Genomic DNA, 26,586 nt, shown 5'->3' on the forward strand with positions numbered 1-26,586 from the left:
GCATGCGTAGATTAATACCTTGTACCGGGTGACCCAATAAGACTGTTCCTCGGCCATATCTCGGGAACCGTTTGTCGTATGACTTAGGGGTAAAAAAATTATTGGGTAAATCGCTTATGAAGAATGTAATCTTTTACATGGTTAGGTTAGGAACGAGATTTTGAAAAACGGTTTTCACTGGCCTCTTTGGGTGTTATTTGGCTACTTTTTCATAAAGAAAAAGTCATATCATTCTTTTTTTTTGGATTTTGGATCATAGTGTCAAAACTAGCCCCCTGGCGGAGAAGGATTCAACTAAATTAACTATATTTCTGATTCTTGATTCTTGTTGCCCAAGGAATGCTCTTTTCAACGATACCAAATTTGTTACAATCGGTCAAACGGTTAAGAAGTTAAAACAGGTTATTGCAAAAACAATTGAACGCCCCACGCCACCTTTGTTTTTGAAATAACTGAGCTGTTGTTTTTACGAAAATGATAAACTGGTTCTCTCTAAAATTGTGAAAAAAATTTTTTGTGTTTATTATGCAAAATTTAAAGAAATTTTAAAATTTAAGATGGCAGTTACGCCCTCTGTTGGTCATTTTTGGAACTTGAAAATATTTTCCAGCGATTATTCATGACCGATTTACCCAATAATTTTTTTTACCCCTAAGTCATATGATGAACGGTTCTCGAGATATGGCCAAAGAACAGTCTTATTGGGTCACTCGGTACACGATGTCCGAATGTTGATGGCTCTTATAGGGAAACTTTTTGATCCGTACAAATATTGCTAACTGGTTTTCAAGCTTTTCTAAGAAACCTGAATTGCGCTTGGCAATTGTGATCAATCTGACATAGCAACGGTCAATATAAAAAAATAGCACAATTAGTTTCATAGCAAAAAAGCACATGAAATACAAGGAATTCTTAATTACATTAGGTTTTTACTACTACACCTATGTACGAAAAAAGCACAACCACACAATTACTTTTTTTTAAAAATGTCATTTATTAAATATATCGAAAAAACCTAAAGAATTGAGGTTGTAATCGAATTTTATATTTTTCCCATACTGCACGGTTTTCCAGTTCTAATACTTACAATCGTTTTCCAAAAGAAATGTGAGTTCAATGACTTTCAAAAATACTTGTCCACTTTCAAAAAAGCTCAATTTCGGGCTACAACAGATAACTCTCAAACCGTGCCAAAACTAAAAACGTAATCTAATGCAAAATTCGAGTATACCTTGTAAGATCCGGTATATAAATAACATAATTCAAGTTATTTCAGACACAAAATTAGAGAAATTTGTTGATTTATCATTTTAATGTTAGTTTCTTATTGTAATTGTTTAGGTCATTTAATTCTATTTGTTGTATTTAGTTTGTATGATAAATTTTTTAAAACGGGTAACTTAAGGAACATTGAATGGACATTTTTAGGTGAGTTTAAAGTTTTATCTGGTCAGGCGATGGTAAAAAGTTGTTATCGGACAATAATTAATTGGTTTTTCGACAAACAATGTCACGTGCGAGATAAACGATGCAGGCGTTTTATCAGTCCTGGCGGCGTAGATGGAATTTCGAGTGTCGTCAGGAATCACGATGTTGATTTTGTTAGAGGAGATGGTTTTTGTTTGAATAGGAGGCATGAATAGTAAACGGGGCTGTTCTATCCAAAGGGACTATTAATCCTTCAATTTTTTTTCTTACAAGATTTGGAATTAATGTAATCTTCGATTTTAGTATGTCTAGTTGTATATCTGGAAAAAATTAACATTTCAAATGCTTGATGCGCTTAAAGATAAGTCTAACGCCACCATAAAAGTGGTAATTTCACACATTAAATTTATTATTGAATTGGAACTTGTGAGATTTATTCATTTTGAGAATACAACCACCTACGGCTTGAAGTGTAAGTAATAAATAACGCATGAGATTTACTCTCCCGCGCGTTAAATCCCGATTAGGATAATGCGCTGGCGGTGGACAATGAATCAAAATTCGCAATAAAATAAATGATAAATGTAAATGAACATGAAAAAAGCACGATGTGCAAAAAGCACTCACCTGAATGATAGCGGCTCTCATTACGGGTTAACCGCCTGTTGCCTCTTCGAAGGGCCCTCGTCGCAGGGCTAACGCCCCTTGTATCCGTCGAGCCCCCAGACCCCACAGCTATACATGCAAAACAATACACTCAGGCATGCGAAACAAATAATAATAATAATAAAAATATCATAACTTAACAATTTATAGACTATTTCGGATAATGGACGCCCAACGGTTTTATTACGAACTGAAGAGAAAGCAACAAAAAAAACATTAAAAACTATAATAAATAAACCAAGAGAAAAGTTTTAAGTTACATCTGGGCATTCCATGTTGGGATTATTCCTAGTGGAACACTATTTTGTAGTTGAAAACGTTACCGTCCCAATTGCTCACAATGCAAAAGTAGCGCATTTATTTCAATTGCCCATTAGCATCGATTGGTTATTAAATTCGCAATATTCGATATATCCGATACGGGATTTGTCGGGAATGGCGAGTACAAATTCCCGGTGCCGTAATAAAATTTAATTGGACGTTTACGGAATTATGGGCAGATTGATATCGAAATTTTGGCTTGCAACAAAACCGTTAGCGTCAAAATAAAAGAAACATTCAAGCGACAACGACACCTACAGGACAGATTGCGAATGCACATTGAAAGTATAATAATGGACGACAGACAGATTTTTAAAGCTAGTAAGCAAGTAAGCGCCAACCTGAATGATATCTCTTCTCGTTGTGCGTGACGCGTCGTTGTGTGCGTCTTCTTGTGTGCTGCTTAACGCCATTGTCGCAATTCTCGTTTGCGTTTCCGACACCGTTTCCTCCATTTCCAGCTAAACATGATTATAGAAAATGAATGCCTTAAGCGCATAATGGGTTAACATAGCAAGAAATTTATTTATAAGTGATAAGTTTTGCGATTAATTAAAGTTTATACGAATGCAACAATTAAAAACTTGACTTGAAACGAAAATAAGTGAATCGCATTTTATTTATACTTCGGGCTCGTGGCGCCCTTTTGGCAACACCTTGCCACTTGACTCTGCTTACTACACCGTAAGCGAACGGACTTTAATGATCACCCTGTACATTATGGAGTAGATAGACCTACTGATGGTTCTCGCATCTTGACTTGACCTGCTTTGTTTAAATGATGATGAAAATGACCCCCATTTCAAGCTTCAGATTCGAAGCCTCAAATTTCAAGTCTCAAAGTTTAGGTTTCATTTTTCAAAATTTTAATGTTTAAATTTCGCAGTAGACTTCCACTTTACGCTTAGATTAGCTCCAAATTTAGTCTCATGGTCAAATTCAAACAAGTTTCCATTGTCATGTTTCAAATTCAAGGCTTGAACCATTAATTCTCTCATGTTAGAATCAACAGTTCAAACGGAACGCATTTGGTTCTGCATTGAAAAGCGAAGGTGAGCGGATTCTTTCGGGACAGTCTCAAAAGTTATCTCGTAGTTTACATTCAAAGGCTTCCATTGTCATGTTTCAAATTCAAGGCTTGAACCATTAACTCTCAAATTTGAGAGTAACAGTTCAAACTGAAGGCATTTTGTTCTGAATTGAGAATCGAGCGTAAGCCGATTCTTTCGGGGCAGCCCAGTAGTTTACATTCAAGACTCCATTGTCAGGTTTCAAATTCAAGGCTTGAAACATTAATTCTCAAATTTTAGAGTACCTAAACAGGCATTTGGTTCTGGATTGAGAAGCGAGGATGAGTGGATTCTCTCGGAGCAGTCACCAAAGTTGGCTCGTAGTTTACATTCAAAACTACCATTATCTTGTTTCAAATTCAAGGCTTGAAACATTCATTCTCAAATTTCAAGGTGAACCATTCAGGGTAAAGGTATTGGATCTGCATTGAGAATGGAAGGTCAGCGAATTCTTTCGGGACACTCTGGTAGTTTACATTCAAACGCTTCCATTGATATGTTTCAAATTCAAGGCTTGAAACACTAATTCTCAAATTTTAGACTAAACAGTTCAAACTGAGGGCATTGGGTTCTGGTTTGAGAAGCGAGGATGAGTGGATTCTCTCGGATCAGTCTCCAAAGTTGCCTCGTAGTGTAAATTCAAAACTGCCATTTTCTTGTTTCAAATTCAAGGGTTGAAACATTAATTCTCAAATTTCAAAGTGAACCGTTCTGGGTAAAGGTGTTTGGATTTGGATTGAGAATCGAAGGTCAGCGGATTCTTTCGGAACAGTTTCGTAGTTTACATCCAAAGCCTCCATTTTCATGTTTGAAATTCAAGGCTTGAAACGTTAATTCTCAAATTTTAGGGTAAACAGTTCAAACTGAAGGCATTTGGTTCTGGATTGAGAATGGAGGGTGAGTGGATCTCGGAGCAGTCTCCAAAGTTATCTCGTAGTTTACATTCAAAACTGCCATTATCTTGTTTCAAATTCAAGGCTTGAAACATTAATTCTCAAATTTCAAAATGAACCGTTCAGGGTGAAGGTATCTGGATCTGGATTGAGAATCGAAGGGCAGCGGATTCTTTCGGGACAGTCTAGTAGTTTACATTCAAAGGCTTCCATTGTTATGTTTCAAATTCAAGGCTTGAAATACCAATTCTCAAATTTTAGAGTAAACAGTTCAAACTGAAGGCATTTGGTTCTGGATTGAGAATCGAGGGTGAGCGGATTGTGTGAAAGTTGTCTCATAGTTTACATTGAAAGTTGCTATCATCATGCTTCAAATTTAAGGCTTGAAACAGTTCAAACTCAAGCTCCACAATATTACTCAAGCCACCTCAAAATCGATGAGAACTTGAGGACGCCTGAACTGTGAGACTATGTTTGGAAATAATTTTGGAGTAGAAGCTTCAAGATTAAAGCTTGGATAGGGTAATTTGAGCACAATTTCAACCCAAAATTTGAGTTAAAATTCGAGCCATGAGAATAAATCTGGAAGCCTTGAATTTACACTCTAAACCTTAAACTCAACTTCAAAACTGAGTTTCATGTTTGAGATTGAATCGCGAGATTAATTCTGGATGCCTTGAAAAACAACGTTAGAGCCCAAAATTTGCAACTTGAGGATGGAAGTCTAGAATTCAATTTCTCAAAGTTTGAAGCCATAAATCAGCGTGGAACTAATTTTATCTTGCACTATTTTAGTCCTCAACCATTTAGTCCAACGGAGAAAGACGCTGTGTAACTAAAAACAATCCACTTAAAGTGCATCCACATTTTGTTAATTTTGAAAGGATACTGGAAAGTTTCCTTCCCCCCTCCATTTGCGAGGAGAGTATCACTCTAACCCTCTTCACCGGAATGCGACAGCCACGAATCGAATTGTTTTACAAAAATTGAGCATTCAGAATTAAATCTATAATAGTGCGAACCAAGTCGTAGTTCCATTAGGATTAAGGGCAAAAAAGTGTCTCTTCCGACAATCCGTTGTTGAGGTATAAGGGAATATACCCGATGACGATAAGAGGTCGAGGAGGAGGGCTATGGTTGGTAGAAATTAATTCGTTTCGTTGAGATCTTTCATTAGAGTACCATGAAGGATAAAACTAGTTGCACTCCCCCCCTCTCCTCCAGCCCGAGCTTTGATAAGACAGAAAGAAGGATAGTAGGAACGGGTCCTTTCGTTGAGACCTTTAATTAGAATACAATGAGATAAAATTAATTTTTAGAACTGGTTTCATCCTTCATGGTACTTTAATGAAAGGTCTCAACGAAAGGAATTAATTTCTACCAACCATAGCTCCTCGACTGTAAGCGGATATATTCCCTTATACCTCAAGAACGGATGGTCGGAAGAGGGTACTCGCAAAGGGCGATTGAGACGTCTGCAAGAAATATATCCATTGGTGATGTCAAAACAAAAGCTATTTCGATTAAAAACATGCGCTTAATCTGCACATGAGTTTTGCAAAATTTATACTTGTTTCATATACCAACCAATTTTTATTACATTCAAGCATTCGCATAAACATTAAACTAATTAATCGCAATGCAGTTAGTATAATGTAGTGAAAATTAAATCCCTTTAAGCGACAACATGACAATGCACGGATTTATGGTGCGTACTAAATTATGTACCAGCATTAAATCCTGGCGACTTTAAAACCTTTACGAATTGGTTTCCGCTTTGATCATAATATAAATTACATTTATAGAGAGAGCATCATTTAACAATATTTGGGTAAAGATTTTAAAATCGCCCACGAAGGATGACTGCCGTATTAATTGTAGAAGAAAATTAGTCACGGAAACACTTTTGAGTAAATTAATTCTCTTTATTACTGACTATTCAGGGTGGTCCTTCTGTAGACCCGAATCCCAATAATTTCCCCTCCTTAAAAAATGGTATACTTACTTGTATTTTGTTTAGGCACATATGGAGAAAGAAGTCTTGTTCTCTTTTTCTCGTATCCCTTTTGTGTAATATCGCCTGAAACAAACACAACGATATTAGTTACAATTATTTAAATGCCACAAGGAAAGTGGTGGCCGGGACAGTTTATGACGCCACCAAATTAACATTTGCCACTTTTATCATTTTGGCAGTAATCCAGAAAAGCGTCGCCGACTTTCCTTTCGACCCTTAAAACAGCTCGTATGTCAGTTACATGCGAAGGAGTAATTTTATTACCATATTAGATGCCTTAAAAGGTTTTATCATAAATTGCGAGGAATGAAATTAAAAGTAAAATCTACAAAAAAACCTTTATCGAAAATAATTGCCTGATGGACAACCAATTGGTTAATTACTTTAACGATTTGTACCTCATAATAAAATGTTTTAAATTCACTCGTCATTTTTTATTGAATAATTGGATATGATTGAATTTGCTAAGCGTGAAAAAGGTCTTTTTCGGCCTTACGATAAAAAACCGTGAAAATATGCAATTGCAAGGATGTTAATAATTGTAATAAACACCATGTGATGACGTTCAACTGCGGTTGATCTAGCAACTCATCTGCGGGCTGTGAAACTCCGAACGAGGGGGCAGTTATCTGTCCAAAGGGCGAGACTGCGCTAGCAATAACTCTTCAGGTTGTAATCTACGTTTCCACATATTTGATGCTTGAGGTTGCGAGAGTGAAAGCCACACACGCCATAGGTACACTTAAAGGTTTAAGATATACATCTGCTGCCCGGAGCTGTACAGTGAATCCTTTAATTTTTTTACTGAAACCTCGATTTATGACATAAAAGCTGAAAAGCATGTCGGTAGAAACTTTAAGTTGAATTTAACGTGCATGCATAATCTTAAAATTAAAATTGAGCTTGGAGCACAGTTTGAAGCTTCAACGTGGAGTCTTAGATTACCATAATCCATATTTTATTAATTTCTGGCAATTGGATTCATTTAATAATTTAGGATTCTGGAATAATCGCTTTTAACTCAGCAGGAGGATATAATTGCGTTTTTTCTTCATCTTAAGTACCGCCATTTGCATTTTCCGTCATTGAACTGTACCTTTTCTTTAGGTTTCGGCTGATATTTGTCATATTACAATTTTCATCGACAATTTGTTGCTTCACCTATACATTTTAGGTTATCAAAGAGAGGGATTACCTTTGATTTCTTCTAGGGTTTTTAATTCTTGTTTTAATTTATGTATATACAATGTGTAAACTATAAGGATGTCCAGGGAATTTGTCCGATAGGTGTTCTCACACAATCAGGGCGTTGTGCGCGGGTGCACCATCCTGTTGAAACCGACAGTTTCCAACTTTTGTTTTTTTTGTGTGCCGTACATAGTTGTATTCGTAATAAAAATTACTACTCAATACAATATGTATTTTTTTACGAGCCACATAAAAAAAATACAGTTGATGATGATTTCTTCGGAACGTCACGTTGTATTGCAAATCTCTCAACGGTACCTTGTAGAGCTCAAATAGTAGCAATGAGAAAGGGTTTCCGTGATCACCATAATAGACATCCTTAACTTGGACATAGTGTATAGTAGAACATAGAAATCAACACTAGATTATGTGCAAATAAGAAGGTCATAGTAGCTGTTGTGAGAGCCAGAAGAGAATCAGAAAGATACAGCGACCATGGTCCTAGAGTCCAAAATAAAGTTGGAACACAAAGCCACAACAAACTTCGAGAAGCGTAAGACGGCTGGCGATCAAGAGGTAGCTCAATGATTCCCAAGGAAAACTCGGAAAGAATTTGGGAAAAATTCAAAAATATAGTAATACACGGCGCCAAAAGGGCATCGCAAACAGCAAAAATAGAAAACCGACTCGATGGTGCGATAAGGAAATGATAACACAGATAAAAATAAAAGAGGAATGGAAAATGTATCTAATACAAAAAACCATACAATCAATAAAGGTGTAAAAGAGTTAATAAACCAGACAAAGAAACAAACATAGAAAGAGAAAAACGAAAACAAACAAAAATGAAAAAGCGACAAACCAAAATCTACTTTATAGACTGCTAAAAACATTTTGGAAAGAAAAAAGTTCTAATCCTAAAATATATATAAAACAACAGAGACTTAATTTTGTTGAGTATGTATGTAAAAGTATACCAAAAGTGGTTCAATATTATCTAATGTTCTGCCCGAATTCCGAAAGAAATTTAGAAGAGAAGCTGAATTGATACGAATAAGAGCTAAGAAAGAGAGGATTAAAAATAAAGATCAACAAGACTAAGATGACGCAAGCAAGAAAAGAAATAAAGAAAATATAATGTTAAACAGTAGAAACGTAGATGGGACTGGAAATGTGGGAGAAAAAATTAGCGAAAAATTACAAATTAACTCGGAATGCAGACTGTTCCTCGCGCTTTCGTAGAGTAATTGAACAAAATTCTATTCTAATTTACTTATTCTTCCGATGTATCTGTTTTTGTATCAGCAATTCATTCATAGGGAAGAAAGAAATAAGCAGGAAAACCAAAGTGGAAATACATAAAACAATGTTTAGGCTAATACTAACATATAAGAGCGAAAGCTGGGTATATTATTAAACACAACATCAGAAAACAGGAAGGGAATCAACAGAACCCATTCGAAATCAAACTGTGAGGGAAGAATTAATCGAAAAACACAATTATTGGAGAAGAAAGGCGTATCACGAACAAGAGGAGAAACAAGAATGGACAAAGTTAGTTTATACAGAAGTGTAAATATACGAGTATGTGATAGAAAGGTTATGATTAATATATCAACAAAACCAATTACAACCATGGTAGATAACTAATTGAAAAAAGAGACCCTCAATAATGACAAAAGAAGAATGGAGAATTCGAAACTTCGACGAAAACTACTCGAAAGTTTCGATTTATAACACCGCGTTTGTAATACCAAAAGTTTTAAGATTACCCCAATTTACGACCAACCCCTTTAAAACGTTAGCGCCGAACATTTCTTTTAATCCTCCGATAAAACGCCGGCAGGAAGTACATTTCTCCCCATTTCAAATTGCCCAATGCAAATTAGCTTTATTGTGATGTACAACAAGCGCGCAAAAAAAGGCAACGTAAACAAAAAGGACGCCATTTCATTTTCGTGCGAGACGTCGCCGAGTTTTGATAAGTGCCCGCCATTGAAATCAAATTTAAAAATGGCGGAAATTAATTTAACTACACAAAGTGCGTCTCGAGTACATTGTCGTTCGCGATTTCGTTTGCCGTATACGTTTCAGAAATAAGCTCATTAAATCTCTCCGAGGGAAGTATTTTTAAGGCAAAATAACAGAAATAATAAACTTTCGTCGGCGTCGTAGTCGGAAAATGTTTAAAGTTTTTGAATGCTCGAACGTAGTCAAAAGAACCAACATTGACAGAGCCGCGCGTATCGGATTTTAAGCTCTTACTTGGAAAAGTATTTGAAGTTATTTACAAAACAAACTAATAAATGCACGCGAAAATCTCGTAAAAGAGGCGCTTTGTGTGGTTTCCGATATTCTTAGTGCGAGTTTGCAACTACATCTTTTAAACCCGGAGAGACACAAACAGTGCAAGGTGTATTTCTCACCTGGGCTCGTGTTGAGATGTTTATACTGGTCCATCGTGCGCCATCTTTCCAATTTTGTAAGAATTTACCTTCTTCATTTGTTTGCGCCAGCGCCTTGTACTTTTGAAACACACTACAAACAATAGTGACAGGGTCACGCAAACCCTCATTTAAACTTAATGGGGATTTTGGTCGCGTATGATTTTTGCGCTTAATATGATTATTGGTTTGCTTGTCGTCACCTTTTGGAATTTGCACGATTCGAGATCTTCGTGTAGAAATATAGCGGCAAGATGGCGATTTTGTAATTTTGGTTGGAACATGAAAGTTGTTGCGTAATGTGAAATTGGTTAAAAATGGGGACATCCGTTTGCTTGGTTTGCAGAAAACAGATTGGAGATTGTCTGGATGTTGTTTGACGGGAATTTGACCTTTTTCTATATCAATTACTTACATTTTTTCTCCGTGAATGAAGCAGTCACGAGAGTGGTATAAACTGTAGTCAAAAATTAACTCCGTGATTGTCTTCGACATTCAACTGTAATTTCCACATATCTTGTTTTTAGTTAAATTTGCCTACAAGTCCATGTAATTTTCCAACTTGCTTTTAACAAAAGTACTTTATTGCACCAAAGATGAGTAACGTTTGTGTATTTCACCCTTTTTTAGAATCTTGGTACCTGCTTACCTGACCCATTATTCCCAAAACTTGTTTTTAACCTATAAGTTACTTCTTGAAGTTTACCTGCTACTTTTTGTGATGTTATAAATTTATGTTACGCATTCACATCATTACAAACAATTAATTTTACAACACAATTTGATATTAATTTGACGGCTGGGTTTTTTTATTGGTAAGTTCTTTTTTTTCCCAGCCTATTTCTATTTTGATTGGCGAACTACTCAAATTTGCGAGCTTTTACAATCAATAATAATTGCGATCATTATTAAACAAACTTTTCACAATTTCAGTGTTCTATTTTACGTTCCTTCCCTACTGTGCTTCAGGTCAAAGCGTTGTCTACAACTAACGTAAGGGGGTCCTGCCTTAGATGTTTGATCACGTGCCACTTTTCAAATTTAAGCGGGATCTTGTTATAGTTTTGGGGGGAATAGTCATTCGGGTGGTCATTTTTAAACGTTGCCGGGTTGACTTTATTTCCGTCTTCTTGTAGTGTGAAGTTAGTGTAGAACCTGGGGGTTAAGTACACTACCTCTACGATTTTTTTAATGTGTAGTTTTATATATATTTATTCGGGTTTTCAATTTCGAATTGCGCAGTTGTAGCAGATAAAATTCCCTGCCCGGTATATGTGTGTCGAAAGTCATAGAAGGGATAAGCGTAGTAATTTTGTTCCCCTTCTTGGTGTTCGTAACTTTTGTTTCATTCAAGGGGGAGGGGGGGTTCTTTTAATCGGCGACGTAATCAAAATCGCCTGAATTTTACAACAGCTCCCGGTATATTCAGCAGCGGATTAGGATTAGGAAGGCCAGCCTGTATGTGTGAATTTCAATTTCTTTAGGTGTAAATGTAGTCGTTAATTCAGGATGAACACAATTTCCATCATGTTATTCGAATTTGTAGTCAATGTGAGTTTATGTAATTTTGTTTAAATAGTCGCCTTTTGTTTTGTTTTGATTTTTGGTCAGTGTTTGTTGCGTCTTAAAAGATAAGGAACATCTGGAAATATTTCCGTAGTATTTGTGTTATCTCCGGTCATGTGATAAGAGCGTTGTCGTTGTGTGAACTAATTAAATTTGGTTATAAGCGGGTTTCGCCGTAAGAAAATATAGGCGTTATATTTGACGACGTAATTTTAATGAGATGTTTCGGAAAGTTGAAAAAAAGGGAAATTGTTTTAAATAGAAGAGCTCGCGAAAACGGTTTCTCGATATCTTGAGATATATATATATATATATATATATATATATATATATATCTCGGCATCAAAAGCTTCCTTTTTTAAATCAATCCATCAAATTATATAATAAAAATAATTCCGGAAAAATTAGCTTAAAAAAAATTTAAGGGTATACAATTTTCTTTGGCCTAAATTTTAGGTTAGGAACAAGATATCGAGATGCGGTTTCCGCGAGCTTGTTTAGCCATCATTTAGCTACTTTTTCTGTCGGAATGTCGAGAAAAGCCCTCAAGCGGCGATATGCGAAACTAACAAAACTTCAAATATTATAATATTTGTAGCAAATATTATAATATTTGTAGCCGAAGAATAACTCTTTTCAATTAACCCCAGTGTGTTAAAATCGGATCAGCCGTTTCGAAGATACAGGGTGTTCTTTACGGAAACTTTTGAATACCCCCAACCACTTCATTTTTAGAGATACAGCAAAAATTGTCACACAAAAAAAGTTCAGATTATCGTCGTCTACAACGACCGGACATTTTTTTGTTAGGTTAATGTAACGGAATTCACAGAAACATCACTTTTTTAGATTCCAGATTGCAGTTACGCCCCCTAGCGGCCATTTCAGAAACTTAAAAATATTTTCCAGGTTTTTCTAGTGGCCGTTTTCATTTCATTTCATTTTTATTTAATTCCTTCGACAAATAATATTTGTATGGAACAAGTCAATATAACATTTAGGCAAACAAACAAACAATTAAATATTGGAGGATATAAAAAATTCTTGTAAGAAACACCCATTGACTAGATACTTGTACAATTTCTTTTTAAATAGTGGCCGTTTTAGTAATAACTTTTTTTTACCGCAAGCCTCTACGATGGACAGGTTCCCAGATACAGTATCTCGCATTCGTATTTGGCCACCCTGCACACAGACCAACGTTAATAAGTGGCTAGAATGTGAATGTCTACCAGTAACGCCGCCATTGGGAAGCGCACTCGTCTAGTGCTTCAGCTTAACGTTGCTCGCCTGTACTACAAGGTAGGCGACCTTAGTTGCATCTTCTGGTCAGGAACGGACGGCCAATTGTGTAACAGGTCCTCTAGTTTTCCGTAAAACGAAATGTTATAGTGCCCTTCTGGTGTCCAAATAAGGCCGGCCTGGTTAATATTCTTTAAAAGGACTCTTCCGGAGCGATTCAAACAACTCGTTTACAGAGCTAACTCAATCTTTCGGTAATCACGTAGGACAGTGGCAATCGTGTCAGATCCAAGCACAAACCCAACAGATCACCGCAGTAGTAGGTAATGGAAGTCTGCAGGCTTGTCTGCAAGGCAAGCAAGATGGACTAATTAATCAAAACTAAATAAAAATTAACAGGTTCGAGGAGAAGAATAACAAATAAATTAAACTGAAAGCTATCTGTTGAATGGGTAATAAACGGGAAAAAGTAATTCTGGTTGCTGGTCTGCAACCTATGGGAATAATAAGTTCACGAAACGGTTTGGAATACGGTTCTGGATTACTATCTCTATAGGGACGAGGAGCCCAAACATGTGGGGAACTAAGGAATTTGACAAAACTTATTACACTAGTGTTGATTACAATTTCAGTATTCGAGTTACTCGACGTGTCAAACGTTAGATTTATTCTCGCATTTTGTACGCCGACTGTTAATACTCCTCTCTCTATTGTTTTTGTATTTTATCTTATTGCAGATTATTGGCAGAAAGCACCCTTCTGAGCTCAGTAAGGCTGCGGCTACGAGTCAAAGGAATATTTTAATTTCATTGTAGGAATGTTACAAAACTTATTACAGGGTGTTTACAAACACAATATCTACGTTACCAACTTCAACCAACTTTTTACTTAAAAAGTCAAAATTGTGTTTCAAGAGGGGAGGTTCAACCAACTCTACCAAAAAGACTGCGGCAGAAATCTCTGTACAGGGTGGTTCAAATTCGTGTCTCACCAGTGGGATCTCCGTAACGGTGAGATACAGTGTGAGTAAAATGGTGGTAAACTTGCTCTTTTTTCTGACATTTGCAATTTTTGACAAATAAGCGAGATATCACCGATAATCTGAAAATGTCAAATTTCGTTTTCATTTTTCCTAGCTTAAACGGCCGGAAATGGACGGTTCCTCTTAGCACTTGGTAAAGAGCACTTTTTTTCGGAGAATCTGAATCGCTAGATGTAGAGCCACTCTGTACATCATTTACAAGGCCTTTATACAATTATCACCGTCTTGCTTGTTTCAAACGTGATTAGTTCATTACGGACTTATCGATGGTAAAGTTAAATTCATCAATTTTAGGAGCTGGTAGCAGACAAATGTTTTAGTCGTTATTTCTAATCAGAGGGAGCATCCAAATCGCAAGCTTTATCATCTTGTTACACTGCACTCATTGCTCGAATGAGAAATACGGCATCGCCTCGCCAGCAGCATAACTCTCCAAGATAAACATCACTTCTATTACGGGAAGATTTATAAGACACGAATGCCGAAACAGATCAATACACGATGGGACCGAGAATGTGAAAATTTTTGTTTTTGCCAACACACTTGAAACCAATCGCTCGCCTGTGCGACCACCGATTTTTTTCTCTCACCCCACAAAATCGATGACCCAAATTATGTTAATTAGAACGTGACGTAACTACGGGCGCATATTTCGCATTTTAGACAGCGCTATCTTACCTCCTCTCTCATTTGCATGTTCCCATTTATTACGACATTGTAAAAACATGGCACATGGAAAATGTGCTCTCGGCCAATATTAGTATCGGCAAGCATGACAATATAGCGGAGGGTCGAAAATATGGCGTATTGTATAGATAAAAGGGGGGAAAATCTCGAGTTATTGAATTTTTTATGTGCAAATATTACGAGAGCCTTAACATAAAAAAGTCGTCCGTTATAAGGACGATGCAGTTTTCGAAAAGCTAATAAAGGAGAAGGGTTTGCCGAAATTTAATTGAGCGGTCGATTGGGTTTGAACAAAAATGGTTTCAGTTTCGCTCTTCCACCTCTGCACTTCCAATTAGTGCAGGTTTCGTGCTTTAAAATTCATACCTCAAAGTGCAAGGTTCTCCATTACCTTGTGAAGTGAGAAACCTCATCATTCAAACTGCAATTGAGCTCTAAGAATCTCTTTGCTTTTTAAGTGTTGAGCCTCATCCACCTGCTTCAAGGATTACACTTTTCTGCAGTCTTCATTACAGATTATTTTGAAGGTTGGATCTTTAAACAATAGCTTTCAGCTGCAACCAGCCCAATTTAATTGTCAATTTTACAAGTTCAAGAAGTTCATTTTTCACTTTGTAGAATGAGTATTTCAAATATCTAACTTTGAAGGTCATACTGTTAAAGATCTAGCTTAAAATTCGATGCTAAGCTCTGTCCCCATATGTTAATAAATACTGTATTTACCCTATCGGACACCCGAGGGTGCTTGTTGGAAGACATTGTAGTAAACCAAAGCTCGAAACAGTAAAGGGCCTAATTAATTAATGCAAAGTGTTATCACCACAATCATTCGATCCAGTGCCGGATACAAACTCAGAGTGAAGTAAATAATAACTTTTGATACAAGCATTGTCTCCTTATAGTCAGTTTTAATTCTGTTGTTACCTCCAACATGTTTGAGGCTTTAACATAACATCCAAGGTATACACGCCATCGTTCGTAAATGCCATTTCGCGGTCGACGAAATGTCTCGTTCCGTTGTGCTAATTTCCAATTAATTTTTTTGCGACCCGCCGCCGCGTTATTTACGTGCGGCAGCCGTATACAAGGTATTCGAGATTTAGACGCGACTCCTTAAATAAAGTATTCCGTAACGTCAGGTGGGGCGGAAAATATGAAAATCGTAAATCCTCAGCGAGCACGCTCCTCTTATAAGCCCGTTGTTAACGACGAAGCGCCCGAGACTATCTCATTCCGACGTTTACAACGCGAATAGATAAAGAACTCTCGAAAATCCTAAATGAAGCGGAGAATACGTAAAAGTCGGCAGGCACGCCAAGAGATTGATGAGGCAATTTTAAGGAACGCCCAAACATATCTTTTCAGGGGCGTCATTATTTATGTGTATTATTAAGTGTTTTCAGCTCTTGAAAGTAGTTTTATTCCATACAACTTCGATATTATTAGCCGATGGGGGCTTTTCATTCCGCATTTTCACTTTGTATGCGGTCACATTTATCTTTAGCGCATTGTCAAATCGATTATCTACAGGTTCCATTTGGTTGTAAATGTCACTAGGTGTTTTATAGCCCTTTTCCTCCGGAATTCCGGGATGGGTTTTGACTGAAACGGACACGAGGTACGTAATAAGGCTCAAAATTTCTTAAAGGTAACAAAGTTTCAACAATTTTGAACTTGATGAAGACATGTGTAAACACGAGTACCTAAACTTTTTTATAATAAATGATTATAATTTCTTCTCAGGGCACGTCCAGCATCTGTGACTACGAAAAATGTCAATAAAACCTTGATCAACTCCACCATTCCAAAGAATTAAATTACAAATTTTTATTTTAACACAAAAATGCAGCATGAAAAGTCTTATCTAGGTTGTAATTTGGGCTCGATTACACACACACCCTCTCCCTCTCTCACACCCTCACACACAACAGATCATTTACAGATAAAACAACACTTATTCGACAAAATCAATCAAGCTGAGCCAGAATACACATACCACGCAACAAGCGATCGATTGAAAACATTAATTAAAGAAATGTTAATCAACTTACAGTAGTGATTATGTAATAATCGATCAATTGCGCGTTGTATAACTGATGCACAAACACAGATACCAAACGATGATACTTGGTACCTTCACTTATTTGATTGCACTTGAATCTCGATTTAGACGACACTGGCTGTGTTTGAATTACAGATGTAAAATTTGCTCTTTGGTCGCGGAAAAAAGGGTACTGAGAACGGCTTTACATACGCGATAATCGCTCAAACGACAACATTCCGCTTAACTCCACTTAAACAGTCACTTTGAATGGCGTATTAGGTCTTGAAGCACAACTCATTTTTTTCTATAACACCTTTATTATCATAACCAAGACTGAACGCCTTGCAACAAATTACGACAAACTACCGCTGACTGCGATACATCAAAAGCCTCCACCAACCAAAAAAAGTTACGATTTTCGTATTTCTTTTCAACTTTATGAACCATCGGCTTCCTGTGTTCACGTCGGCGAAAAACCACGGTTTATCTAAAATTCTAAAGTTAAGCAGCTTACGCAGCGATAACGAAACTTCGTATCGCAACGACCGGATTTACAAGAGACAACTTTAACAAAAGATTCACCCAGTTAATGACAGAAGTTGCTTGACTTACTAACTGAAAAATGAGATCAACAAATAAAAAGGCGAGCGATTACTTAAACCAAAATTCAACAAATATGATCGAGATTGTGTCCAATCTCAAATTACAACCAACATTTTACGTTACAAATAAATGAAATATATCACTGAGAATCTATAGTAGTATGGGTGTCGTAGAATAGGTCTTTTGGTGGATTGGAATATATTTTTTTTCACGGGACGACGAAAAAAAAAAGATCAAAAGACGTCAAAACCTTTTATTAAGTAGCGAACGTTTAAGCTATGCATCCATGGATAGGTCCAAAACATTAAATTCGGATATCTCGTAAAGGATGTGTCGAAACAGCTCAAAGGGAAAATGGAAGATCTCGACGATGTACCTGTCAGTGGGATCAAAATTTCCAATCCAAAACGGAGTATCGGAAAAGGTACTCTCAAAGGGAGATTGGGAAGTCTGGGCGAGACATATCTGTCAGCGAGATTAGAACTTTTAATCCGAATATCTCGAAAACGATGTGGTGGAAGCGGTAACAGTTTTATTTTTGCACCTTCGTATAAATTATTTTTGTTCGAGGATCACTGTATTTTTCGAAATTGTTTAGTATCTCGTCGTGGCAAATTACAATTGGTAGTTTTGGAATCCCGTGAAGCCCTTTTCTCTCATTTTTGGAGGCTATAAATTGAATTAATTAGTGGATGCATACGTAAGTAGCCGCCATTTTCTTAATCACTTTGTTGAACCTTATGTGCGTGCAGTTCCAACCGTTGCCGTAGTATTAGTGTCTTATAAATCGCCCTCTTATTAGAGGTATATTAAGTTTTATGTTCATGTATTCTTTTTAGGATTCAAGTTGTGGATTTCAAGGGTTGGGATTTCACGTGTCGTATTTCAAGTTTTAATGTAATTTTTAAGAATTAAAAAAAATGCGATATTGTTTGAGTTGTGTCCGTCCGTTCGTCCGGACCCACTTCTGTCGTGTTGAACTATTTTTATGGGAATGGTCCTAAAGTCCCGGAATTTTTTGTAATAGGTAGCATATACAAGGTGATTCAAATTCGAGGGCCACCATGGGGATTTCGGGCACTGTAAGAGATAGGTAGGTAGTTTAAATTTGTCAAAGTTGCGTATTTTGATGCTTAACAAAATGCAGTTTTGAAACTTAAAAAATTCCGAGTACGTTCGGAGATATCCGGAAAAAGCCGAAACTTTGCAAAATCGTTTTTATTTTTTACTGAAATTATTTAAAAAGATATTTCGAAATAAATGATACATTATTATGACCACTTTTGTCCCTATACAAGATGCTACTTTTAAATTTTAAGTTTGACGTTTCGTCTCCAGTCAACCATCATCAACTTTGTTTTTTCTTATGGATGGAGAATTTTTTTCTGATTTCAAAAATGTAAACATCACTATCGTTTAATCATAAATAGCGCTATTAATTCGTAAAAACGTAAGAAACTACGTATACGTACACTATCTAAGACAAAGCTTTCTAGGCAAAAAAGAAAATATTTTAATAATTTAAAAAATTGTGATGTTTATATTTTTGAACTCACTTTTGAATTCTCTATCAAATGACCGAAAAAGTAAAAATTACTTCCATAAGAAAAAACAAAGTTGATGATGGTCAACTGGAGACGAAACGTCCGATTTAAAATTTGAAACTAGCATCTTGTAGAGAGAAACAAGTATAAATTGGCGCATTTTTTTAAACCGAAATAGTTTATTAAACGGTTGGGTTATAAGGGTGGGGTGGGGGGGGGGAGTCCCTTTACACACAAACATTACAAGACCGCCTGGCATACATTCAAAATCCTCCGATACTCCATCCTGAAGATTTTGCCTTTGAGATTACTTTCCTCCGACAATCGTTTTCGAGATATTCGCTCCTAAAGTTTTGACATCACCAATAGATATATTTCTTCCAGACGTCCCAATCGCCCTTTACGAGTACCCTCTTCCGACAATCCGTTCTGGAGGTATAAGAGAATATATGCGATCACGGTAAGGGGCCGAGGAGGAGAACTATGGTTGGTAGAAATTAATTCCTTTCGTTGAGACCTTTAATTAGAATACAATGAGAAATAAAATTAGTTTTTAAATTCTTAAAAAATGCGCTAAAAAGTGGCCATAATAATGTGTTATTTATTTCAAAATATCTTTTTCAATAACTTCAGTAAAAAATAAAAACGATTTTGCAACATTTCGGTGTTCCCCATGGTGGCCCTCGAATTCGAATCAGCCTGTATATGTGCCAGACGGCCATCAAGGGAGGGGGGGGGCATGAATTATTTCCTGAGATGCATTGAAGGGGATTGGTGTGTACAAACTATAACTCGTGACTCATTTTCGAGATCACTGAGTGGCCAGGGAGGGTAAGGGGAAGGGGGTGGTACCCCCTATTCAAAGAGGAGGGGTACTCTAATGAAAGGTCTCAACGAAAGGAATTAATTTCTATTTATTTTCTACCAACCATAGCCTCTTCCTCGGAGTTCTCCAGATTGTCACAAAGTGCGATTGGGACGTCTGGAAGAAATATATTGATTGGTGGGATCCAAACTTTAAGAGCGAATATTTCGAAAACGCTTTGTCGGAGGAAAGTACTCACAAAGGCAAAATGAATCGTCTGGACGGAACATATACATATATTGGTGTAGTCGAAGCGAATATCTTGAAAGCGAAGAGTACTCATAAAGAGTAAGTGGAACGTCAGGACGAGACACATCTACTGGCGATGTAAAAACTTAATTGTGAATAGAACATTTTGGAGAAAGGTATCGACAAAGAGAAAATGCAATATTTCGGAGAATTTCTGGATTCTTGTTGGATTATACACAGGGAAAGTTAAGCATTTAAAGAAACTGGGTGGAGCTCAACCTTACGAGGAAGATTTTTATATGCCCAGGATCTTTGAGAGCTTTTAAGAAGATTGTAGGGTCTTGAGCGATCTTCAAGAGCTTAAAGAATCTCCAAAAAATTTAATATCCTTAAGTCGTTAAAGAGCCTCCAAATTAGAAAAATTCGAAACCTGTTTTAGAGCGTTTAAGGGCCGTATTATTCTTGAAGGGCTCAGGCTTTTTAACGGAGTCCATGAGTGTTTAAGAGTTTCTAAAGGTTTCTAATTTAAAGGCTTTACGGGTCTTTAAGATTCTTTGTGAAAACCATTAGTTTCTCAAGTCTTTCCAAGGGTGCTCAAAAAACTTCCAGAAGTCAGACCGAAACAAGAGAAAATGATAGCGTAGAAGAATTTTTAAATTCATCGCCCACGTGCTTAAAATCACTCTATAGATATTGGTTTAGCTTTGTCTTTGTAAAATGATCCCTCAAGATTGTGTAAATAATAAATGAGCAAAGTTGAAAGGGAATCGGTATTACAGTTTCCTAAAAGCCTCTTGATAAAAGCAAAGATCTCAACAAATCTCCTCCTTTGAGCAAATATGGATAACGTTAATGGAATCGGAGCGCAAATCGATCGCCTCCATTTTCATAAGCATTTGGGGTTGATTAGGTGACTTACAGGAGGAGTAAATACTTCGGTCACGTTACGCGTTTAATTAAACGTAATTGAGTTTGCAACAAAAGCCATTTCTTGCGATTGCTTGGTTGAATTTTAAAATACAAGAAGTGAAATATTATGACGGGAAAGTAATTGTCTTTTCCAAGCCGCCGGTCGCCATAGGAAAAACGCGGATGGAAATGTGCTCCAGAAATAATAATCGCTGCTTACACGAGAACATCCCCTTGTTTATGTTTGGTAATTTCATCACTGCAGGTGCGCCGAAATAGCTGCCGGAATACTCCTCGATCGGCTTCTCGAGAGAATTTTAATACGAAAATTCCTCCCTCAGCAGCCATTGTTTTTTCTGCCTTAATATACCGAGTGCGACACTTTCGAAATAAATTATACGCACATGAGATGCCTATTTACATTGTTTCGTACGCATAAAACGAACTTCTGCGAGAGGGATGATGCTAATTAATTACCCAACTCAAACAATAAGTGTTTATCGTGCGCGTTTCCATCTTCGAAAACAAGGGGAGGGCATAATAAAGTAACGAAATTTCGCTACCGCAAATATTTAACGACGTCGTATTTAAGGTAAAAATTACAAGGAAACGGGGCCGTTTGCAATTATAACAACGTAGACAGTATTTATACGCGTTCTTCTAAATGTCAGGTGCAAACTTTAAATTTAATTAAATAATCCTACTTAGAGCCACTTTCCGGCTTCCACCGCCGTAGCTTGCGGTAAGGAGGCCGCAATTTACTACCCCCAAATGACTAGTAAATAAATTTAAAAGAAGAATGGCCCGCGGACCCATTACGCAACCGAATTTTCTAAACCGCGGCGGGTTGAATTTATTGTTTCCTTCGTAACATATGATTTTTCTTGTTGCCGAAGTCAAATATTATTTGAATCTTAATAAAGCGCTTTCTGTTCGTCGTACGTGCGGAATATAAACGAGGCTAACAATTTTGATTGGGAAAAGTAGAGTTTGCTTTTTATAAAGTTCGTTCCAAAATTAAAATATCTTAGCTCGCAACAAAAATACATCAAAACAGATTCACTCCAAAACAACTTCTCTTAATAAACAGGTTGTATGTTGTTACAGATTTCTGATGTCTTTATTACAACGTAATTTGTTGTAAAAGTTACCCAGAAAGCACGTATAACGTTGCGGTTAAAAGAGTGGCAAGTTATATAACAACGTTATTTAACTGCAACATGCCAAACGTAATGTAATTATGTTACGTTTTCTCTACATAAATGTTACCAGTGCTGAATACAAAGTTATGAAGAATTGTTATGTAACATAAACATATCCACAACATACTGAATGTAACATCACCATGTTACGTTCTACCAACAGTTGTATAACAACGCAAAAATAAGCGCATTCAATCAGATTTAGCTTGCACGCCATGAGTAAGAAAATGAAGTAATTGCATGCTTGGGTGATTCAAGATTCAAATACGTGATTTTTGTATTCTGTTAATACTTAAAAACCATCGATCGTAACCCACACTATATTCTAAGGTTAAGTGGTATTCAGTATATAAAATATAACCAAACTTTCCGCTTTGTAAGCAAAGTATTCATTATTTTATTTATTGTTTGCTTTTCCTTTATAATTTATCGATATATTCTTTTCAGAAATAGTTTTTGTACATCGAAACGTTAACGTTGATATGAGATATGTTTTCTTTAAAGGATGAAGAATTTGTAAACAACTCACAACTTTATTCTACCTTACTTTATAAAAGAACAAGAATGTGAGACAATTAGGTTTATTAATAGAAGGACGACATCTTATTCCCCTTTTCAAGGTTAATATTTCGACGTTATGCAGTCTACAAGTTCTATGCTTTATCGTCACGGCCATCGATACAAAAATGTAGGACGTTGTATAAACAACGTCATGCAGACGCCACCCTGTATGTGGAATATCAATTTTTTTTAAGTGTAAATTTGGTTGCTGCTTTTGAGTTAGACACATAGTTCGTTTTTTTATTTCAATTTGTAGTTCTCTATACAAAAGTTGTTAAATGTTTTGTTTAAATTGATCACCTTGTGATTTGTTTATTTAATTGTGAAAGTGAAATTACATGTTAAAAGGTAGAAACATCTGGTCGTATTTGCGCGTTGTATTAAAAGGTTTATTTGGCCATTACGATAACAACATTTGTTGCGTACGATCAAATTTAATTAGTTTCAAGATAAGCACCTGTTATCGCTGATTAAAAAAAACAACAGGTGTACAGTTTATTTCGAAGCTGGCGTTAATCAAATTTGGTTTTGATTGGCCGTTTGTTTATGAAATCTTAAAGAAGGAGATTTTTAAGGTGGAACATGTGAAACAATTTTTTTTCGGTGGTGGTCTAACAGTATTAGCGTACGTTTTAAACGCTGTTTTACCTAGAAGTTATGTAACTGTGTTTTGTGGGTCGCGTCGGTATATACCGTGATTACAGAAAAAATCTATGCGATCTATTGTAATGGGTGAATTTGAAGGGAAGTCCAGTTTTGTCAGTAATTTTCCAAAACAGTTAACCGCACTTTATTTCGGTACGGTGACGAACGGGATGTTGTCATAAAAATTGTCGAAAAACGTCCGTAATATTTGAAGCGATTTGATAGACGGCCCCACCTATTGATGGAATTTTCTGGAACTTCCATTCCTTCTACTCCGGCAACTTTCGTTCGGCACGTTGGTCGAAAGCTAATGGTGTGTTAATTCCCTTAAGGTGGATTGAACTTTTACATAGAAGTGTTCTATCTTTGACGATTCACCGCTTAGTTGTGACTTCGAAATTGGGTTTGTTTGGATTTGCACTTGTACTTATTTCATTATTGTTAGCATCGTTATTCGTATTAATTGGTTTCTATGCCCTCTCGTTAACTTAAGAGGTAGGTGTGTTTGAGATTTTAAGACGGCTGTTTTATGTAGTATTTGTAGAGGGAGGATCCTCCGGGTACCCCCGCTGAATAATACCAATCCAGCTCGAGGGTGTTAAGACTAAGAGGCTGTTTCCGTGCGAAGATAGCAATTTAATTGGGCGAAATACCTATGTCATATTTTTTTTTATTCGTCACAGACTAGTTGATTAAAATACAAAAACCGTTAATATAACTGGTATCTTATTTTTAATCTTATGTTATAATAGCTCGTTGAAGAGAATTAAAAAATATATCAAGTAATCTCATATAGCGCCTATTTAAGTTCAGGAAGTTGGTAAATGTTCCTCAAAAGTAGCCATCTTGAATTTTTTTTGACATCAATTCTAAATTAAGCGTATCAAAGACAGTCACTTTTATATAAAACTTTTTTTTATATCTCTTATACTTTCGATGATATAAGACATTCAAGGAAATGACCAATTTTAGTTTTTTTCAATTTACGTCGAACCTATGTGACATTTTGAATTTCCATAAACAAATTTTAAATAAGCATCTAAAACTGCAAAACATTGCCCATTTAACCAATTCTCTATCTTTAATAATAACAAAGTTACCCATGCAATCCCACGCGATCTGGGACACACTGTATATTGATTTAGATGTATAATTCAGGTAACGTATCAATTCTGACCTTGATGGGACATTATCATACATACAATAATGCATATACCAATATCACATTATTTAGTTACCACACAATACATAAGATATTTTATTTAAATGCCCAATGGTTATATTTCTTCCAAACGTCCCAATCGCCCTTTGTAGGTAATTTCCTTTGACAATTCACTCTTAAGATATAAGGAATTATAACCGATCACGATAAGGGATCGAGGAGGAAGACTATGTTAGTATAAATTAATTCCTTTCGTTGAGACCTTTCATTAGAGTACCATGAAGGATAAAACTAGTTCTAACCCCCCCCCCCCCCCCCCCGTACTTTGATACGAGGACAAAAAGAAGGGCAGTAGTTTGTAGAAAACTGTTCCTTTCGTTGAGACCTTTAATTAGAATACAATGAGAGATAAAATTAATTTTTAACCCCCCCCCTCAGGTCCCGTCGCTCACTGATTTCGAAAAAGAGTCGCACGGGAAAGTTATAGTTTGTACAAACCAATTTATTTCGATGAGACCTTTCACTAGAATACCATGAAGGGGAACATGTGTTTACCCCCCCCCCCCCCCCCCAATTTAAAATTTAACTTGGCACCACTAAAGGCATGCGTATGCAAAATCTGAGATCAATTGGTTGTCGTATGTAAAACTTATGCGCGTTTTACTTTCAAAAACAGCATCTCAGGAAATAATTCGTTGGGGGGCCCCCCTTTTAGACAGCGAAATTTGATGGCCATCTGGCACACCTTCAAGGTATAGGGTACCTACTGCAACAAATTCCAGGACTCTAGGACCATTCTGCTAGAAGTAGTTCAAAACGGCAGAAGTGGGTCCGGACGGACGCACGGACAAAATGCAAACAATAGCACATTTTTTTAATTCTTAAAAAATGCGCTAAAAAACACTTCCTCATTGCCACTATTTGAGCTCTACAAGACATAGTTCAGAAATTTTCAATACATGAGAAATTATCATCAAGCTTATTTTTTTATGTGGCCCGCAAAAAAAGTACGTACTGTATTGAGTAGCATTCTTTTATTACGAATACAACTATGTACGTTACAAAAAAATAGTGTGAAAACTGTTGGTTTCAACAAGATGGTGCACCCGCGCACAACGCCATAATCGTGCGAGAATGCATATCGGACAAATTTTTCTATTTTCCAGGACATTTCGACTTAAAATATTTAGATTTAAATTTGTTAATAATTCAAAGTTCAAGCTTCAATCGCCAAGTTTTCATGAGGTCGCTTTAGCATTTCAATTTTCGAACTTAAAACTTCAAGCTGTTCTCTTCAAGCCGAGCTTTTACCTTTCAGTATAAATAACTCGCTTGCAAAGTGGATCTAGAAAGCGGTAGAGCGGAGTGACCTTACGGGGTCATTAGATTTGACCCATTTGCAATGGGATCGTTGCATGTGGTCAACGGTGCAACGTTTGAAGCGAATTTGCGAGTTATCATGTTGACAGACAGACGGACACCTTCGACTTGTTACATATGGCATATTGGTCAACACAACGGTATAAAGTTTGAACCCAATCGGTCCAAGCGTTTGGCAATTCACAGACAAACAGACAGACATTAGATAGCTACAGCTCTGGCACCTCAACCAAGAAAAAAGAGGATTAATGTGCGCATGTGCATCTTCCTTATTTATGGAAATATTTTTTTGAAATTTTAACCACAGATGCTTCTAGTAAAGACAAGCATATCGCATATTGTAAAAATCAGATGTGCGCATGCGCGAACTGCACAATGTGATCTTTCTTCTTTATGGAGAAATTTTTTTGACATTTTAAGCAAGCAAACATATCGCATATTTTGGTCATCAGGTGTGCTCATGCACAGACTGGGTCCGTTACATGACTTTTCGGGAAGTACTGATCAATTTATGGAAAATGTTATCAGCTTCTTTGACCTTTTCCTTGGTTCAAGTGCCAGAACTATAAGCTACCGAATACAGAAATACCGAACTAAATCCATTGAAAATTGTAGGAGTAGTTGAGGCAGCGGACAAACAGACAGACGGACAGAGAAAGCTAAAAATAGAAATAAAATAAAATAAGAAAGCAAAATAATAAACGTGAAACATACGAAGCACAAGTTAATTTTCTTAGTACGGTCCTTCGGACGATCGTCTGAATGGTCCTGGCCGTTCCGTACACTGGGCATGTCTCAAGCATTATAAGTTTAGTGTTCAAAAAATTGAAGAAGAAAATCTTGAACCGACAAATAACCTAATGTCCAACTGCGCTGAATTGGGTACGCTTTTTTGTGGAAAAAAAATGTTCCGTACCA

General features: G+C 36.5%; 1 protein-coding gene across 7 annotated transcripts in view; it reads right to left on the reverse strand.

Moving 5' to 3' along the window:
• The window catches only part of LOC116175089 (disco-interacting protein 2), a 128,277-nt gene that overhangs the window by 33,846 nt on the left and 67,845 nt on the right, over positions 1-26,586 (reverse strand). For 3 of the 7 annotated variants that reach the window (XM_031493168.1, XM_031493169.1, XM_031493166.1), the window contains exons 2-4: positions 6,384-6,458; positions 2,757-2,876; positions 2,056-2,163 (exon numbers count right to left, since the gene is read on the reverse strand). In XM_031493168.1, coding sequence (XP_031349028.1) covers positions 2,056-2,163; positions 2,757-2,876; positions 6,384-6,458 — 303 coding nt within the window. The remainder of the gene's footprint in view (positions 1-2,055; positions 2,164-2,756; positions 2,877-6,383; positions 6,459-26,586) is intronic. The other 4 variants (XM_031493167.1, XM_031493170.1, XM_031493171.1 and 1 more) reach the window with 4 other exon arrangements.

The sequence above is a fragment of the Photinus pyralis genome, unplaced genomic scaffold (genome assembly GCF_008802855.1).
Source record: "Photinus pyralis isolate 1611_PpyrPB1 unplaced genomic scaffold, Ppyr1.3 Ppyr1.4_LG6, whole genome shotgun sequence".
Taxonomy (NCBI): Eukaryota; Metazoa; Arthropoda; class Insecta; order Coleoptera; family Lampyridae; genus Photinus; species Photinus pyralis.